Source organism: Melanotaenia boesemani, chromosome 14 (genome assembly GCF_017639745.1).
Source record: "Melanotaenia boesemani isolate fMelBoe1 chromosome 14, fMelBoe1.pri, whole genome shotgun sequence".
NCBI classification, from domain to species: domain Eukaryota; kingdom Metazoa; phylum Chordata; class Actinopteri; order Atheriniformes; family Melanotaeniidae; genus Melanotaenia; species Melanotaenia boesemani.
The window spans coordinates 25,028,359-25,048,035 of NC_055695.1; the positions used below are offsets into that span (position 1 = coordinate 25,028,359).

A 19,677-nucleotide genomic window follows, 5' to 3' on the forward strand; every position below is an offset into this window, starting at 1 on the left:
CCTTGATCTTCCTCTGCTGTTAGCATTAATCATGACTAGTTAGTTTCTCTGTGACTCACTGTTTTCTTTCTTCTTCTGCCATGTTAAATTAGTTTTTGTAACAGGGTTGCTGACATGTTGTAGGACACAACTTCAGTGCATTATTACTATTATTAAAGATTTGATGATTTTTAAATAAACAGTTTCAATAATAAAAGAGAAACTCCAGGATAAGATCATACAATAATGTGTATTTAAAACATATTTCAATGGTTATATTTGACAAGTAAGTTTGTCATCCAGAAGATAGGACAAGAGAAAAGACATTTTACGGGTGCTTCAGATCTATATGGTAGTTTGAATAATATTTTGGAACATTTTTTTTTTTTACTGTTAACTATATTTACATTTTTTCCCAAGACAAGTGTAATTTACACAAGCAATGCATGTATTAGTGCAGTGTGTACAGATTACTTGAAATTTTACAGGTGGGACAGAAAATGTCCTCAAATTCTGGAACATACCCTGTCTATCTTTAAGACTGGGCTTAAAACTACTTCCCTTTTAAATAAAGCTTACAGTTATGGCTAGCTTTGATGACCCTCTTAGCACATAGCAGCACATAGCAGTATATAAGATGCAGGCAAGTATAGCATACACAGAGTACCATAACCAGGTGAATGGAATAGCAGGGACATCTGTACTGTGGTTGGGTGTAAGCAACATGGTCAAAATAGGAAATTTTGACCCTGGTGGAGAACCGCAATATCAAGAAGAAGGAACATGAGAAGATTTTTTTAAAACAGAAGTAATACCAAGGGCTAAAAGAGGAAGCTGAAAAGATGTGTAAAAGTGAAGAGTCTACTTAATTATTCAATAAAGACAATAAAGTCCTCCACAGACACACGTCTATATGTGCAGTTGAAAATCTAGCTGCACGAAAAGCAGCTAAGGGTTGAAGGTAGTCAAACTAACCATCACCTGACAGTTGATAAACTGTCACTTACAGTATCTGTTACATAATAACTGTTTAGCCACAACAGAAGTTCAGACCAAAACCCCATAACCACTGCCTTTTATGAATGGATAACACAGTTAAAAGTCAGTCTTTCAAATGCTGGAATGTTTCGGTATACAGTATATAGGCCTGGATTAATAAAAAAAAAAAAATTTTTAAAAACAAACAAAAAAACAAACAAAAAAAAAAAAACGACCAGCTATCATCAAAGTCAACGAATCCTGTTCGGCCTGTTGGTTTTTACAGGTTAGGAAAAGCCAAATAGTTTCCAACCTTGGGTAAAACCACACCTACGTCAGTGTCAGTCTCACCTGTAGATAACTTGAAAATCCCCACCTTTTTCCCTAGATTGGCCAATCAGCAGCAAGGGAGACGCCTCTGGATGACATAACGCACAAACAGGTTGATTTACCACTTTTATATGGGGCTGTAACTAAAGCAGGCAAGCCCTGCTTATTCACTGGAACCAAGTGAAGAGCTTTAGTCAAGGCTGTAAAGAAGCTCCGGATTGTTGTAAACGTCTCCAGACCTTGGGATGGCGCGGCGTGCAGGGCGAAGGAAGAACCAGCTGCAAGATTGTTACTTTGAGGGTTACCTAGAGAGGTCGTTCAGAGATAAGGTAGATCATCAGACATGAGGGGAGAAATCAGCTTCTCCTGACTTGTTTGACAGAAGGATTGGTGTGACAGTAGTTACTCACTTTATTAAATTACTAATAAGTTATTATACCTGTTAAAGCTTTAGGTATTTAAATGTGGGTTCAATTTAGAGCATTACCTATAAGATTAATTCACATCGGGTAACATACTTTACTCCAATTGAGGGTAAACTTTTTTTTGTTGCACATTTATAAAATGTTTAAATTACTAAAGCAAAATATCTTCAGATTGCTTATTTTGTCCAAAACCTGAAGATATTTATTTTTTATAAGTTTGTAGATTAACCAAAATCTTGCAAGTTTGCTTGATGGATTATACAAACTTTAGCAACTTGATTTATTAATGATAAAAAAGTTGATTAAAGACTAGTTGCTTAAATAGTTTGGCTGTTTTTATAGGTATTAATTATGAGAGACAAACTTCTTGCAAAAGATTTCAAGTGCTCTTGTCAAAGTTTATAATTTTGTTATACTAGAATCAACTTAAAATGTATTTATTTACTTGTGTTTAACTGTGCTTAATATTCCAAAAATGTCCTGCTAATCATGCTTGATGTTTATATCCCTCTACATCAAACATTTCATACAGTTAGGTAAAGTTAGCTTAGTTTTTTTGTGGATACAGCATGTTTTTAGATGTGTGCATGTAGACTTTAGGAAGTTTCCCTGTTTCTCTCCAACTGGTCTGATGGCTTTTCTTCCGTTTGTGATGTAAATTGAGAGCAAACCAGAAACCAACAGTGCCGCAGAGACTCAAACTGGCACAACAGGCTTAGCAAAAAATAAGTCTTTAGCTTAGCTCTGCTGACAAAATATTGTACTTGTATGTACTTGTACTAATATGGTGGAAACTGAAGAGGGGCTTTTTTTCTTTTTTAACCAGCGAGGCTAATGCTTATTTAAAGCTGTTCAATTACTAGTTTACTGCGCCTTTGACTAGAAACAAACAACAATGATCACAACCTTGTATAACAGTCTCTTCTCACACTGTTGTTGTCCAAACAATTCCAGTAAATAGTGTTATTGACACCACACATCTGATTTCTGGTTAAGTCAATTGACTCATGAAATCTCAACCTGGAATGTCATCTGGTCAGATTACAGAGGTCTTACTTATTTCCTTGTTTTGTAACATTCATTGAATGATTAGATTGTAAGTCTTTTTTCTGTCTCCACTGTTTACTGTTATATCTTTTATGCTTCATGTGTCTTTGTGTGTTTTGAGCAGACATCTCAGAAACTCTGGACGTGCCTGATTGGAAACAAACTTTTTTTCTTCAATGACATTAGAGATAGCGATGTAAGTCCTCTCAGAAGCATCGGTTAATAAAATACACAAATTTGAACGAATGTTTTTCGTTTATCATTTATGTGTGTGTTTCATCAGTATGTTGACAAACTGGACCTCAGTGAATTTATCTCGGCAACAGACGACAACAGCCCAGACCGTAACTTGGATGCAGCCAGATTCAACCTCCAGATGAAGAATGGAAACATCAAATTCACTGTGAGGAATTTTGTGGAATATCTCTTCTTTTTATTTATTTTGGAACATTGTTTTTTTAACTTTTTTTTTCTCCTTCATTGCTTTTGCAGGCACCAAATGCAGAAGCTCGTGAGCTATGGAAGGGCTACATCCAGTCTGTGGCTCAGGTGATTTATCTCACGTCATAGAAGGACTTTGTTTTTCAAGATATTACAAGTTTCTTATTTCAGTGGAAGCTTAGATTTAATTAACATCATTTGCACAATATAATAACTGTTTTTCTCTTGTAGCTGTCAGTACCGACCTCTCTCAACCTGCTCCCTGGTCAGATCCACGTGCTAAGAGAGGTAATTCAAAGAGAGAAAGACAGGGCGAGTAACTCTGCTTCAAACACAGTCACTGATAGTCCGTACATCAGCCTCAAAGCTGACATGCCTGCGTAAGTATAAATGTCTCTCATTCTCAAGTGTATACCTTCACCACAGAGCTGATACAACCATTTATATATTGTTCAACTCCATCTTTGATGAGTGATTTAAGTGTTTCCTTCTTTGTCCCCTTTGTTTTGATGCAGTTGCTACCACAAGGTGTCCCGTATGGAGGCAGAACTGCTGCTCGAGAGAGAAGCCAAGAAGGGAAACCTGATACTGAGGCCTGGGAGAGACAAAATCTCCTTTGCCATCACCACGAGACAGGACCTAGACGGGTATGCACACACATATTTAAAGTGTAACTTCATCACAAACTTGTTTAAGTGCTAAAAGAATTGCACAACTGTAACTGCCTGCTTAAAAGAAAGGGATACAATGGGCATGTGCAACAGCCTGAATCAGAGTCCTGTGTGACTGATCTCTTTTCTCCTCTGACCATATATTTCAGCGATGGTGCATAATCATTCAGAAACTTTGTTTTTATTGGCCATTCTTGACTTCACTCTACTCAATTTCACAGATTATTTGCCTCTCTTTCAGAGCTGTATTCAGACACTACCGTGTGTCTCGAAGACACGAAGGGGGCTTCATCATTGATGTGGACAGCCCTGTGAGTAGCACTATACTTAATTTATGTATCACAGATATGTCCCATAGATGTACTGACATTAACTTTATAGCAAATCCTTTAATATTCCTGAATATCATAAAAAGGAAAGAGTGCAAACAGACATGGCCGTTTTATTGCTTCATGAAATGCACTGAGTTGAACTTAAGCTTTGTGCAACTTGGCAGTCATAAACAATAGAAGTTGGTTGTAATCGATATCAGCAGGTTTTTATGGCTTTGAGATAAGAGCAAACCATGCTTTATGACCTCTTGGAAAAGGAGATGCTGATTACCAGTAAAAAAAAAAAAAAAAAGAAGAACTGAAGCGACAATAAAAATGTCTGATGACCTCATACGTCACCTATGATTAGTAGCTGGATAATGTTTTTCATCTCTATAAAAGTATGTGTGTTTGCCATAGTAAAGTGTACATAGATTCCATCTTCTGCTAATGTGACATCCACTAGAAATAAAACTGAATTTCTAACAAAGATGGCGGCTGTTTCAAAACTTCTGCAGTTCTTACTGTGGTAAAGTTGAGTCTTATCTCTATGCAGGGCGATAAGTTTAAGTGTCAACACGCAACCTGATTAATCTCCTGTGTGTGTTTGATTGTTCTGTAGTTACTAATACGTTGATGTCTGCAGGTTCCCTGTGCCACACTGCATGATGTGATCGCCTACTTGGTAGAAAAAACAGGTGGAAATTTGATTCCTCTTATCATGGAGGGTTCATACGAGAAGACCATCTGTACGTACAGCAGCTGATATACTTTCACTCGGTTTATTTTTAAGTAATTATTCATCTATGTATTGAGGCTTGTGCATGACTAATGGAAGACTCCTGACTCCAACAGCTTTTATTTCATCTGATAATGAAAGCGGAGAGATCACCCAGCAGGCTTTAACAAACCCTGGCCCACCAAGTTTGCCTCCAAAACCAGGTACTGTGTCCTGTGATACGAATCAAACGCACCCAGCTACAAAACATCTGCATTGTTGGGCTGATGTTTGTTTTGATGTCACCATCATGGAAATTCCTCCTCTACAATAGCACGGCTCAGTCTTGGGAGTGATTCCATGCCACAGAAAGATAAAGAAAAATGACTTGTCCCTTGTTTTTGTTAGCGTACTCTCTTTAAACATGAATGCGTAGTATGCATAACAAATGGAGGGGCTTGTGTTAATTTAATAAAAAAAAACTACAAAAGTGGGCATGTAAAATCCAGTTTGACTCAGCTTTGCTTTATCAGTAGATTTTCCCTCTGATTATATGAAAGCTTTGTTAGTCACACACACGCACATGCATATTTGCTCATGCTATGCTAATTTTAGAACTTTTGTCAAGAAGCTTTTCACAAAGTTTGTTGTGATTTGTACTTTGAAACTGAGAACAAACGTCAGCACGCTGAACCTGAGCATGTTCATGTTGGTGTTAAAGACTGACATTTACACTTTTGCTGACGTTACAGATGAAGCCGGTGAAGATATCACTAGTTTGAGGTCACAAACGTAAATATTCACCAATCTGAAACTTGATTAGGACACTACAAATGTTCTTTCATCAGCACATTTGCTGCAAAATGGCTGAAATTGAAAAACAGAAAAATTTACTCAGAGAATAAATGCCAAAAATTATATATATATAAAAAAAACACAAGAAACAAGATGCAAAACTACATATCAATTTTGTATGAATTTCTCTATTTATGCATTTATATATATATAATTGTTTTAAACCATTTTTTCCCTGAGTAATTTCTCTTTTTTGGACATTCTCTGTTATAGTAATCAATCCATTAATTTAAAAATGGATTTTATGATTGATTGTATTATTAATTTTGGTTGCTTGGACATTTTGCTCAACGGAAAGAGTAAATTCATCCTCTGGGGATCGTCAAAAGCTTTTTAAAAATAAAACAATTTGTAATCACATCTTTGTGATTACTAATCACCTATCAATGCTGCTTGGGTGAAGAAAAAAGAACTTTATTCTGTACCATGACAGATTAAACTCAATGTGATTATAAAACCTGGACAACACCATCACCTGATGCCATTTCCATAGACCGACGTAGCTGAGAGTTTCCCTTTAATCAGCCCAACAATAATCATAATTACATGTTTTGTTTTTCAGTCCCTCTAAAAATTCTGCTTCCTAAACCAGAGGCAGATCCAGAGGAAAATTCTTATTTGAATGGTAAGAGTGAGTAAAACTTTCCCACCACTTGTCTGTCACTTGTCATGCAGTCTTACAGGCATAACCAGGTGTGTCTTCATTTTTTCCATGGTTGAACACAGATGTTAGTCAGCAACAAACCGTAGGGAAAGAAAAACAGACAGACGATTACAACACTACTCTGCTGCCACGTAAGTCCCTTCGTCTTATCGTATCCCTTCACCAGCTGCCGAGCTGAAATCATACAAATGATTTTTGTGTTTGACACAATCAGGACAAACAGCCACTAAAAAAGTACTGATGCCTCCAACTCCTGCCCTTCGCAAAACATTTCTTGCTACACTGCCCTCCTCCTCCTCCTCCTCACCTTTAGAGTCCAGGATAACAGCCAATATAGACACTGAAAAACAAAGTAAGTCCTTTACATTCTTTAAAAAGAATCAATTTGCATTCTTAATTTTTATATCTTCACATTTGTTATTTTACTTTCTTGCCACAAAGTTAAAGCTCATTCTCTGGTACGTTCTAGTTCCTCAGGCAGCAATATCAGAGCTTAAACTTAAGTTACAACAGAAGGCAAAGTGTCAGAAGTGACCCCTCCTCTGAAGGCCTTCGCCATCAGCTGAAACCTGAACGAAGAATGGAGCTACCTCGCACACGAGTGGTCGCTTACCTCCTCCGCATCATGGCTCTGCTCCTCCTCCTGGTCGATTAGCTGTCTGAAGCGAAGCCTCTCTGAAGATTAACATCTTATTGATTTGCCTCTCTAGGACATTCGTTAGTAAATTAACTGACTGTGAAGACAGCCATACTTATCACATTATCTTCACGTTAATCTTGTAGGTTTTGCACATTTGCCATCGACAGTGGTACATCCTCCTTCGAATGTATCAAACGTTTAGTACCAGTGTTTTTCCACTCGTTTCTAGAATCACCTGTTTAATATAACTGTATTTTACACAGCTTTTTATAGCTATATTTGTACTGCCTTACAGGCTAATGATCATTTATATACTACATGATGTATTACTGCCTCTGATGTGAACACTTAGCATTTATTTTGTATTTTTGTTTTACCTCATATATGTAAGTATACTGTACATATTTTTTAAGTGAAGTAAAATTCCTGCCTCCGTCACATCAAATCAGATGGGATCAAACGGTTCCTATTATATGCTGTGAAGGAGTTTGAAAACAAGAAGAAATGAAGGGGTTTTTAAGACGTTCTGTAGCTGGTCTACTTCAGTTTCACACCTGTTTTTCCTCAAAGCTTTAACAACACATTTTTATTTTTGTTCTGTTTAGAAACAGACATCCAATAAGAAACTTCTCTCACTCATTTATTACCTCAATGACTGATACATTATAGTGGAAAAATTAAACTATTTACAATAAATTGTGACATTTTGTCTGCATGTGAAATAAAGTGAACAGAAAATCTCAGCTGGGTGCTTCTTTAAAGCATTGCAGGCTAAAGTTACTCAGGAGACGCATACAGAGGGAAATACGTGACTGTGTATAACATGTAACATGGATGCTACTCAAAGACTGGGCGGCGCACAAATACGGACTTCAGTATTTGTTTCGAGAGTTTCATCACTTGCAGTTGAGTTGCAAAACTGGCTTTCTCTGAAACAATTTGTTACCTGGAGCTACTAGCTATCTAATTATTATATATTTGGACTGCAGGCAGTAGACTACTTATAGCAAGATCTCTTTGCTGCAAGTAAAGTGTTATAGGATATAGACACATAAGAGCATTAGAGAGCTGTCTGGTAAACAGAGCATTCAGTACAGTTATTCCCCAAATCCTGGATGATCTACAACTTCAAAACAAAGTTAAAAATGAAGGAAACCCCCTCAAATTTTCTGGTAGGATTCGTCAGACTTGACTATGGTCAACACTGGCTTGAAACAATCAAAACCTCAACAGGAAGCTGAAGAACCCAGTTTCCTGCTCGCAAAGTGCATGTCCTGACTACAAGGAGAAATTCAGTAACACTGATGAGTTTGCATGCCTTGGCAAAGAAAACAAATACCCTTTGTTAATAATCTAGTAGCTGCTGTTACAGCAGAACTGCCTCCTGCTCAGAGGTTGACTGGTAAGTAAACACTAATCAAGGCAAACTTTTACCAACAGTGACACAATTTATGGGTTTAACGAATGGAGAAAGTCTTTTCTAGCAATTAAACTTAATTGTGTAGTTGCAGATCACCTGATTTGGCCTATCAGTTTGGAAATGAGAAGGAAGGCACAGGGATAGACAGGACAAGACAGAGCAGGACCCTGAACCTGCAGCTGGATCCACGACAGCACAGCTGGCAGGTTTTGGTGATGGAGAGAAAGCAGCGGCCAGCGCTAAATCATTGCTCTAGCAGCAGCGCTGAATGAATGCGCAGCAAGAGGAAAACTATTAAGACTTACAGTATGTGCACCCCAAGCAGTTACAACAGCGAGTCATACATCAGAAGAAGTTAGTCACAGAAATCGGATGACCCACTCGCTCTCAAAAATCAATTTTTGCTGTCATGCAACACCGAAACGATCATACTCCAGTGATGTAACTCTTCTGTGATATGGCTTCGACCGCAGTTGGTGCAGAGGATATGATCCGCGGCAGTGACTGAGGCCAGGCAGAGCTGGGCGGTGTCCAGCTGGGTGGGTGGATCTAGGTGAGGCTGGCGTTGGAGCTGCTGGTGCCGCTGTTCTTCCTCTGGCCACTCTGCACCAAGCTGGGAACCTGCAGGCCCGTCACAGCTGAGAAACTTCCGTTCCACACCTGTAGGAGGAGCAGACCACCGGCCTGTTATAAAATCTAAAAGAATATGGTCTTCTGTCACAAAAAAAGATGCTTTAAACTAAACTTTTCTCACCATAAAAGCTGGGATAACCGGCTGCTGGAACTTTGTTTTGAAGGTGTGCATCAACTGCTTGGTTTTGGCGTTGTAAAAAGACAGTATACCTGAAGAGAATACACAATGCATTTGTTTTTAAACAATTAACAATAAAGACTATAAAGCATGAAAAAGAAAAAATGTTCCTCACAAATGTCTAAAACTATATTTCATGCTGCTAAATTTATTTCACCTTCATCATAGTTAACATAGACTCCTATGTTGGCTGGGATGGCACAGTCGAGGGTTCGAGCCTTGTTGTTGTGTTTTGCTGTGAGGCTCTGCTGCAACCAGTTGTTTAGATGAATGCACCAGGAAGCGCCGCTCTTCCCCAACTGGTCGAACCGGCCGAGGCTCCGCAGTGCTATGCCCACAGCGAAGGCCTTGCTCTCTTTGTCGAAGCGCACTTCCCAATAGTGCTGGCCAGCATCAATCATAGTGTCAGCTGTCATGAGACATGAGCCGAAAGAAACGCATCAAGAGGAGTTTAATCATTCAACAGCTGGCCGTATCTGTGTAGTCTCGAAGACAATTTAAGCTGAAGCTTCAGTTCTGCACATATTCTTTGTGTTGAAGATTTCATGTAAAAACCATCTGATTAAACTCGTTGCAAATTTACAATATTGTTGAAAATACTGGGAGAAGCCTGATCTGTGTGAATCAGCCTTAGGGGAAACAACTGCAGCGTTTAGAGCACTCATTATCAATCTTTGGTTTAAATGTGGATAAAATGCTAAACAACTATTTGCAACTATTCATTAAATTTTTTTAAAAGTTATAAAAATCTGTTAAAAGGGTAACTCACTAACCATGAAAGCTACAGGGACATAAACGTTTTTTATGCCAGGCTAGCAGTTTAATATTGCAGCATAGAGAAGCTGACTCACGTTTGAGTCGCCCTTGTGTGGCCATTGAAAGAAATGCAGTCTTTGGAAGCTTGATGTTTGCTTCATTTTTCTGCCGCAGAGGCTTCCTTATAGTCTGGATGTGTAAACATATTTGCTATCATTTGTTATTTCAGCATTTGTGTTCATACCCAGCACTGTGTAGGACTCGGCTGTAAACCTGTCTCTGCCAGGTCGGGCTGTTGGCGCTCTCTTTGGGGACATCAGGGCTGACCTAGTTTCATAAGCAACAAGTAGATATTTTCACTGATCATGATATTTGATCACAATGGCATTAAGTACATGACAACTGCAGGTTATTATCATGCAAACCTGGCCGGGGAGTGCATCGGGGAGTTGGTTCGGTTCTTCTCTTTGCGGATATCCTGCACCTTTCCGCCACTGCTGTCCCATTCCACATTCAGGTCTTCCACTTTCAGATTCTGATGGGACGAACCAGAGTCCAGTTTGAATGTGAAGGCTGGACATGAGAGCAAAGAGGCAAGGTGTTCTTTAGTGGTGATACATAACTACATAGCACACAGGTTTGTATTTAGATTCTTTTGAGTGAAACACCAGATACATTTCATACATTGTCAGTTCCAGAAACTTCAATAACTTCATAGTTTGTTGTCAGGTTTCTCACCAGGGGTTTCTAGCGTAATGGGTTCAGAGAATTCTCCAGCCACGGCCTTGTTACACGCTCTCACTCTGAACGTCATGTACCTTGTGTCGAAGCGCAGACCTGAGAATAAAAAGTGTTGCGTCACTTTGCTCAGACATTATCCACAAAAATCTCTCTGCAGTCCTCCTGCTACCTGTAAGTGTGTGCTCAGTCTCTCGTATCCCCTCCACCACCATCCATGGGTAGTCCTCTCTGATGCGTGGTGGACCTTCATGATTTGTGCGCCGATGTTCCAGTATGTAATGGTCTATCTTGCTGTCAGCTTCAGGTAAAGTCCAAACTACAGTCACTGTGTTGTCGCACACCTGGCACTCTGACACCTGGATCTCTGGAGTGGCAGGAACTGAAGGGAAGAGACAAGTTTTTCGCTAGAAGCCTCAATTCCTTCTAATATGACAGAAACTATTAGCTGCCATTCAGCTGCAATTATTCATGTCTACCACTTGGGGGCAGAATTACGCCAAACCAGCTAAACGTAAATCATGTCCACTCTGCACAAAGAATAAGTTTTAGTCTCTAACGTCTGTGAGAAGCAACTGGTTTGTTATCTGCTAAACTTTTTCACCTGGGAGTTTGTAACTGTGTTCATTGGCTGTTTGGTATTGAACAAAGAGTTATGAGGTGATTTTATCTGAGCTGCAAACAGCAGCTTTCAGTGAGACAAAGGTCTACAGTGGCTATAACAGCAGCTGTAAAACCACACCGGTGCTGTAAAGAGGTTAACAAAGCACACGCAACCATAGGGTGACACTACTTTGTGGTTTCCCTGCTGTGTGTGACACCTTTCACTCTATGATGCTATAATATATAAGATTCTGGTAAATGGAAAAAGCTGAAGGCGGCTTTTTTTTTTTTACATGCAGCCTGATTTTGATCTGACCAGATGTTCTGAATATGGTTAGAAAAAGTAAGGTGGCTGCACTGCATAGATTATTTTTTACCATTGTAGTCAAGAGACCATATTTTACCTTTGCAAGAGCTTGAAGTGCAGCTACTTCTACTTCTAAGTTTTTTAATCTGCTTCAATTAAAAGCTCAGTTATTTTTTTACATTTATTTATTTATTTGCAGCTGGATGAAAATAGTCAAAGGGCAGCTTCTTAAAATCCAGCAGCAGAAGAAATGAGCCTTTCAGACTTTACATTAGACTAGAGCTGAAATCATTAAATTAAAAGTAAGTTTTGCCTTTATATTAACAGGAACAAATCTTATTCTAGTTGTACCTGTATTGTACTGAACATGACACGATTAGCAACAGCTGAACAGCTGCAGTGTGAAAAAAAATACAGCCATACAAAAAGAAATAATTTTTAATAACAATTTGAATCCTTAAGCTTATAAGCTGCAGCTGATTAGTACTTTCCAGTCATGTTGCCCTGATTCAATACAGATTTGATTGCAAAGATGTTTCTGTTCAATCTCATCATGGAAGTGCATCTGCAACTATGTAGAAAGCAGAGATGACTTCTGAGCAGAGATGATGAGGCAGCTAGCTCCACCAACCACCAAATAAGATGGCTGGAAATTGTTCAGTATTTCATGGGGAATCACAGCTGTTTGCAAAGGGCAGAAGATTGTGGGTCCTGGATGAACCGAAGTCTTGTGAGTCTCAAAGGGAGCAAAGTCTCAGCAGTGCACACTTTGTGTCCCAAAATAGAAAACTCTTATCCTGTCATAAGACTTTATCTTATTACACAGACCACACAAGCATATGCATCTAAAGATTCACGTGAATGCAGATTTTCCTTTGTATAAAACACTGCGTTTCTCATTGTGTACTTGTGAGTATCAGGTAACACAACTATTAACTTGTCTAAGCATTTGTTGTCTAGTGTTTAGAACTGTGTCAGAACCTTTGATCATGAATGTATTGATGTATATCCAAGCTAAACTGTAATCAGCTCAGCCAGTGTCCCACACTATGCTAGCTATCACTTGCAGTATCTTTACAGTAGGTGTAAAGGTTGTAAAACAGATTTGTCATGAACGTCTTTACTTTACTGAGCCCTGTGAAACTAATGTTACTGACATGATTAGCAAATTAAAACTGATTACAATTGAGTAATTTCATTATTGATTCCACAGGAATTGGCAAACATTTTTGCTCCACTGGATGAGAGTGCCTCCAGTAATGTTTGAAAGCAAGAAAACCAAATGCAAACAACTTGATGTCTAAAATATAAATAAAAACAGAAGGCAATGACTTGCAAATCTCATAAACTAATGTTTTATTCCCAATAGAACATAAACAACATATCAGATGTTCAAACTGAGAAATTTCACTATTTCATGGAAATTATTAGCTTATTTTGAACATAATGGCAGAAACACATCTGTAAAAAGCTGAAATGTGAGAAAAAAAAAAAAAAAAAACAGGTCAGTAACATGCCTGGGTATTTTAGAGAGGGAGATTTAAATATGAATAGTTTCATCAATCTGTGTCAAACTCCGTCTAAAAATTATGAAACAATTTTAGAAAAAACTTGAGCTCAGCAGTGTTGCTACCATCAAATTAAAAATGAGTTCATATTTTCCATGAAATGGTCAAATCTCTCAGTTTAAACATCTGATTTATTGTTGATCGTCCATTGGGAATATATTTGTTTATGACATCTGCAAATGTCATAAAAAGAAAAAGTCAGAGATTTTCAACTTTTGGGTGAAATTTACAGTAAATGTGGAAAAATTGATCCTACAGTGAATAAAGCAGATGAGTAGGATCATGCAATTGCAATTCCTTCATCTCAAACAATTCATTGAAACACCTCTCAGTATACCACATCATAAAAATGGCACGGTCTCAATAACCTAATGTGTTAGGCGTCGTTTTGGTCTTATGATGCGAACAAAATGAAGAGGACTGTTTAAATAAAAGATATAAATGAACCACAACATTTAGTGGTCGAGTCATGGTTTAGGTACTCGTTTTTTGTTGTTAGACACCACATTAGAGAACAACATGTTGTGCAATAAGTACTTAGACACTGAACAATTTTACACGTTCAGCACTCAAAAGTTGAGAAAAAGTCTAATTAAGTTCACCAGTAAAGGTTTTCATGCATTTTAGGTCCATTCTGACATGATACAAAAAGCAAAATATCTTTAACTTTTTGTAAGTAGGGTATATTCGCCGATAGGGCATATTTGCAGGACGTATGTAGAAAAGATATTTTGCATAAAACAAACTAAAATCTATCCTCAATCGTAAATTCAGTCATGCTCACACACCTGAATGTAGATAGCCACACTGGCTGTTCCACCACGATGAACACAGCCTGCATTTTTATATATAATAAGAGTTACTGCTTAAATACAAAATAAAATGACTTGACAGGAGACTTTTAGGGAATAAAGTAGCTGATAAATGCAGTGGAGCAAAACTTTCTGTTGAAATGTGATTCAGTAGAGGTATAAAGTAGCACTGAAAGGGCAACTCTGGTAGAAAAATGCAACTCTTTTGTTTGCATCTCTTTGTAATAGAAGTGGAGCAGACCTGGGAGAAACTTGAGACTCTGCAGCATCTCCCTCTCCTGGCTGAAATCCACCATCAAGTGACTCATGTTGTCGCTGGCTTTTGCCTTCAGGGAGAGTCGAAACGCCGGAGCCATCGTCACGCTGCGGACATGCAGACACACACAAACACGCAAACACGTGGGGTGGAAACGAACACGGCATGTTATTCGATTCAAACAACACAGGTGATTCTAGTACTGCTCTCTAATAAAAAGGCCACTAGCTAGATTTCTGTTACTACCACCCTTATAGGAGTGTACAAAGCCGAGCTACAGAGGGAGCAGCATTCATTCAGGGAGGGGCTGACACGGGATGGTACAGACTAGAGGAGTCAGTGGGAAACACAGAGACAAAAGGCCGAATGAGAGGAAGGTTTTTTTTCCAGACTGCTTATTGTCTAAGACATGGGAGCGGTGTCTACATGTCTGAATGCATGCAATGCTACATTATGAGATGGCTTGCTGGTTACAAGAGGCTATGACAAAAGGGAAGCAACGGATGGTTTGAGTACTATACCTATCCTTAATGTCTTTGGCCGCCTGGAGAGGAGAAGCAGAGAGGGGAAAGCAAAAATAGAGAAGAGATTCGGAGCGAAGACAAAACTGAGTGCATCATGTCATAACACAAAAGTGGTAGGTGGCCTGTTTAAATAACTGCTAGTGCGACCACCATCATATGTATACGGACACTGAAATGCACTATTAACCCTGTGTGTGTCAGTCACCTGAGTGAAACCGTCGGTCTCAGAGGAGCAGAGCGTCTGGTTGGCCAGCTCCAGCAGCTCCTCCGAACTCTCCAGGGCTTTGGAGCCGGCGCTCAGCTGACTCTGTGGAGAACACAGAAGAGCACATCCGCAAACTCACAAGTCTTCAGTATAATGGGACTGTTGTGTTGCGTCTGCAGGAGTCGTAAAGTTGGATGCATCATTTGAGAGTCATGGCTCGGTCCTGAGGCTGCAAATCCCTCGCTGTTAAAGACCTGTTAGTACCCTGACTGAGATGATGTTTAAAAACAGCTGTTTTAAAGATCTGATCTGAGTTACAGTATAGAAACTTACACTATCAGTTTTGAATCTGGGGTATTGGTACAGTCTGAATACATTTTGCTGGCAAATATGACAAAAGAAGTTATGAGGCTCTTCTTTCTTTGGCTTAAACCAAAAACGCACCGACAGTGGTGCCCCATGCTTGACTTTAACTAAACTCTATGTTCTAAATGCCAATAGATGCTCACTGAAATACAACTGTTGAATTTTAAAAGTTAAATACATGGACATAACCAGCTGCTGGCATAAAACCACAGAAAAACAAATAATAAAAAAAGAATATACAAGCTTAGCACAAAAAGTCCCTTTAATGATACCAGTTGGTGTTGTATTATATGTTGTTGTAGTCTATCTAAATGTATTTGTTCATGGCATTTTTGTAAAATTTGAAAACAAATGCAGTCAATTTGACAAATAAATTCTGTTTTTGTTGCATATAAATCTGTTTACACTGAAACTGGCTGGCCAAAGAAAAAAAAATCACGACCTAAATTTAACAAAGTAAATAAGTAAGGCCTTCTATTGGATAATTACTGCATGGGTAATTATTTTCCAGCGGAAAACAAACTATTTAAGCCCAACTGATGCAATGAATAGCTTCTTATGTAGAAAGACACATCCCGTGGTGGTGGAAAAGATGTCAATTCTGTTTGAGAAGGGGCAAATATTTAACATGCATCAAGCAAAGAAAACATAAGGAGATTGCACAAACTACTAAAATTGGGTTAAGAACATTATTAAAAATGGAAAGGATAGTGGGGAGCCATCGTCTTTCATGAAGAAATATGGTTGGAAAAAAATTCTGAATGATGGTGATCACTTAAATGTTCAGTGAAATCAAATCGAATAAAAACAGTAGAACTCAGGACTATGTTTAATAGTGAAAGTATGAGCATATCCACATGAACAAAGTGAAGGAGCTCAGGGGATTGGGACTGAACAGCTGTATAGCCTTAAGAAAACAACTAATCAGTGAGGCTAACCGGAGAAATGGGCTTCAATTTGCTAGGGAGCGTAAAGATTCTCCAACACACACACAAAAAAAAAAGAAGACTCTGGAGTAATGGAAGAAGGTCATGTGGTCTGAAAAGTCCAGATTTACCCTGTTCGGGTAAGAAGAGAGGCAGATGACGTGATGCAGCCATCATGCCTAGTGCCTAGTGTACAAGCCTGTGGGGGCAGTTCTATGATCTGGGGTTGGAGCACTTGGTCAGGTCTAAGTTCTGCTACATTATGTGTCCAAAGAATGAGGTCAGCTGAGTTCCTGAATGACCTTGTTATTCCATCAATGGATTTTTTTCTTCCCTGATGGCACAGACATATTCCAAGATGACAGTGCCAGGATTCATTGGACTCGAAGTGTAACTGAGTGGTTCAGGGAGCAGGAAACATCATTTTCACACATGGATTGGCCACCACAGAGTCCAGACCTGAACCCCAATGAGAATCTTTGGGATGTGCTGGACTCTCCCATCATCAATATAAGATTTTGGTGAAAAATTAATGCAACACTAGATGGAAATAAATCTTGTGACATTGCAGAAGTTAATCAAAACGATACCACAGCAAATGCTGCTGTAATCAACAAAATATTAAGAGAGCATGACTTTTTTTTTTTTTTTTTTGGACGGGCAATATTTATTAACTACTTGAGGTTTAATGCACTGATACACTTTTTGGTGGTTTACTCAAATATTACAAAGAGCAAAAAAAGTAAAAACAATGAACGAAAACATCAGTAACAGAGCAGTTAAATGTAAGATTTGGCATAACACTCCAGCTGGTTGATGCTGTTACAGTCGAGCAGATTTTGGTTCTTAGTGAGAAAGGCTTATTTAGTAAGACACTAAAACCACAGCTGGCTTTGGTTCTTACTTCAAGACCTATTAGCAGGGAGAGCCCACTAAATACACCAGGAAAACCATGTTTTTTTCACATGATTATCAACTGACCATGTCACCTCGGTTTGTTGCAATTCAAAGACATTTCTGAAATAATACATGGTTAATGTTCTAACCTGCAGCTCATATGTGCGGCTGGCTCTCTCCTGCTTGATGCGGGTCAACATGTTTTCCTTCATCTCGTTCAGGACAGTGTGCAGGGAGGTGAACTCGGACTCCAGGTCCTCCTGCACTCGGTTGGAGTTTGCCTGGTGTCACAGCAAACATAAGGAGAGCTGAATACAGAAGAACAAGGCCAGACTGTGTGAGACTGCATGTCAGAGGTCTGTGTTTTTGTACCTCCAAGTTCTCAAGGCTCTGTTTGACAGTGCAGACGAAGTTTGAGATCTCCTCATTCTTTAAGGCCAGCGTGTGAGTGATCTTACGCAGAGACTCCTTAAAAGAAGAGAAAATTGGACGCATTCAAACTTAAAATGCAAATTGTGTGCATCATAATCTGCTCCATGGAGGGCTGCAGGTTTCTCCTTTAACCAATCACTATCAGCTCACTGAAGTGCCTCGTCTGTAGCTGAAGTGTTAATCAGTGCTTAGCTGGAGTGGACACAAAGCTTTAGGTTTTAACACGCTGCAACATTCAGATGAGATCAGAGAGGGACGTCGCCTTGGTGCACAGAGAAGGAGGACACTTCACGGGCAGAAGGATGCGCATCAATAATGTAATAATGCACCTGCACAATCATTACACAGTCGACTTCAAAGGATTGGATACATATTGTTATACTAATCAGACCTCTGATATGTTACCACTCCAGCTGCACTCCTCTGATGCCTCATCCCGGTGAAAGAGCCCATTCATTAAAAAAGAACTGTGTAATGTTTGTTGATGCGAGAGAAGCTGCGCCAAGGCCCCCCGTCGGTGACTGTTACAGTAATAAAACGTCGATAAACCTCATGTTCATCCAAACAGTCGCTTATTTAAAACAAATGTCGCGGCTGTAAAACACGAGTCCGTGTCGCATTCACAAACTCCCAAATTTCGCAGCCTCTTCCCCCTCCTTCCTTTGTACGCTACGCCCTGAAACGGCTTCCCCAATCAGAGACACCTGTTCCTCCGGCCCCGGCCCACCTTCTGGTCTCCCATCCTGCCGTCCAGATGCACCGGCGCCGCTAGAGCCCCAAACACCACCGGTATTTCCCCTCAGTCCCCGGATTGTGGTTTATTAGCACGGCGGAGCTGGTACTGATGCTGCCGGGGTGTAACGCATCTTCGGACGGACACCAACCGCCGACGCCTTTGGGCCGTAGTCCCTGATTGCGCATGCGTCAGAAAAGGATTATGGGTAGTGATGTTCCCATCCTGTAGGTCGTCAGGGAAGCTCCCTTTGGGTACAGTCGGAGCAAAGAGATGTTGGAGTTTGTTGTTTCGTTTGCGGATATCTGAATGACACTGCCCCGATTAAAAATAATAATAATAATAAAAAAAATAAAAATAAAAATAAAAATAATACATACAATTCTACCATTGCAATTTCACTTTGGTTGTGATATGAAAGAAATATGATAAAAAAAAAACACACAACTACAAATTAAAGATATTCATAAAACTTAATTATGAGGCAGGGCTGTGTCAATAACTATCTTTTCTTTGTTTCTTTTTTGGTATCTTACCTTTTCCATTTAACAATTTCTTCTCCCTTCTCTTTAAAATACTTAAATGTTTGTCAATTAGGGGAAATACTCTTAACCAGCTTTTTACTTTTATGTTATTATAATTTTTTTTTTATTATTTATTTATTTTTTTTAAGTAAACTTTGGAGGACAATCACACTGGAGTACTCATCTTTCTAGCTTCTGTAGGCTGGAAGTCATGTTGTCAGCTAGGTATCAGCATTGTGCTCACGCAGCCAATTTCATCACACTACCACCTCTTCATTTTTCAGTATTAGCACTATGTATTTATTATTGTAGTTCCAGCAGGTTCATGTCAAACATGATGAATCCCATCTGAGCTGGGGCAAACCCCTTCAAAATAATGTGTGTAAATACTGCATTCCAGTAAATGTATTTCAAGGTATTTAAATAAAGTTCTTTTTTCTCCTTAAAGGGGAAAAAAAAAATTCTTATTTTTTAATGCTCTCCATATTTATGCAATGTTCTTCATTCTCTCTGAGCTCTCACAGAAACTGATTTCAGTTCATAACTTCAAGGTGTGTGAAGTTTTTGCATGTCTGTTTTACAGAGTTAGATTATGTAAGCAGCACCACATTATTCGTAACATCGTAGGATGTCCAACGCAGATCTGATTAGTGGTATTATGACTCATACGGCAACAAGTGAGCGTCAAGTTTGATGTTTATTTTTATTGATATTTTTATACTTACATTCAGTTATGAGAC

The 19,677-nt window shown here is 39.0% G+C and overlaps 2 protein-coding genes across 4 annotated transcripts; one reads left to right on the forward strand and one right to left on the reverse strand.

The window, feature by feature from the left end:
- Window positions 1-1,438: 1,438 nt before the first annotated feature.
- On the forward strand, window positions 1,439-7,623 carry LOC121653517 (signal-transducing adaptor protein 1-like). Of its 2 annotated transcripts, none has more exons than XM_042007060.1 (13): window positions 1,439-1,616; window positions 2,884-2,955; window positions 3,043-3,162; window positions 3,252-3,308; window positions 3,432-3,580; window positions 3,716-3,847; window positions 4,113-4,182; window positions 4,829-4,931; window positions 5,038-5,124; window positions 6,318-6,380; window positions 6,482-6,550; window positions 6,634-6,771; window positions 6,889-7,623. In XM_042007060.1, exons 1-13 carry the CDS (start codon window positions 1,533-1,535, stop codon window positions 6,951-6,953), a joined length of 1,209 nt encoding a protein of 402 aa, XP_041862994.1. In that variant the 5' UTR covers window positions 1,439-1,532; the 3' UTR covers window positions 6,954-7,623. The 2 variants fall into 2 exon arrangements, with proteins under 2 accessions (XP_041862994.1, XP_041862993.1); XM_042007059.1 differs by having other exon boundaries at window positions 6,482-6,547; window positions 6,625-6,771.
- Window positions 7,624-7,686: 63 nt separating this feature from the next.
- On the reverse strand, window positions 7,687-18,601 carry fsd1 (fibronectin type III and SPRY domain containing 1). 2 transcript variants are annotated; one of them, XM_042007058.1, is made up of 13 exons: window positions 18,408-18,601; window positions 17,621-17,716; window positions 17,398-17,529; window positions 15,060-15,161; window positions 14,852-14,874; window positions 14,316-14,437; window positions 10,957-11,166; window positions 10,785-10,883; window positions 10,472-10,619; window positions 10,291-10,373; window positions 9,448-9,699; window positions 9,234-9,322; window positions 7,687-9,139 (listed from the first exon to the last, which is right to left on the reverse strand). In XM_042007058.1, exons 1-13 carry the CDS (start codon window positions 18,420-18,422, stop codon window positions 9,029-9,031), a joined length of 1,482 nt encoding a protein of 493 aa, XP_041862992.1. In that variant the 5' UTR covers window positions 18,423-18,601; the 3' UTR covers window positions 7,687-9,028. The 2 variants fall into 2 exon arrangements, with proteins under 2 accessions (XP_041862992.1, XP_041862991.1); XM_042007057.1 differs by lacking the exon at window positions 18,408-18,601 and adding an exon at window positions 18,072-18,344.
- Between the last annotated feature and the right edge of the window lie 1,076 nt (window positions 18,602-19,677).

Bases quoted from the DNA above. Each gene is read 5' to 3' on its own strand.
- LOC121653517 (XM_042007059.1), top strand. From the start codon at position 1,533: ATGGCGCGGCGTGCAGGGCGAAGGAAGAACCAGCTGCAAGATTGTTAC. The intron at 2,956-3,042 runs GTAAGTCCTCTC...GTGTTTCATCAG, and splicing joins ATGACATTAGAGATAGCGAT to TATGTTGACAAACTGGACCT. The intron at 3,848-4,112 runs GTATGCACACAC...CCTCTCTTTCAG, and splicing joins ACGAGACAGGACCTAGACGG to AGCTGTATTCAGACACTACC.
- fsd1 (XM_042007057.1), bottom strand. From the start codon at position 18,137: ATGAATGGGCTCTTTCACCGGGATGAGGCATCAGAGGAGTGCAGCTGG. The intron at 17,717-18,071 runs GTCTGATTAGTA...TCTTCTTTTAAG, and splicing joins GGAGTGGTAACATATCAGAG to GAGTCTCTGCGTAAGATCAC. The intron at 11,167-14,315 runs GTCTGCTCCACT...TCTTCCCTTCAG, and splicing joins GAGTCTCAAGTTTCTCCCAG to TTCCTGCCACTCCAGAGATC.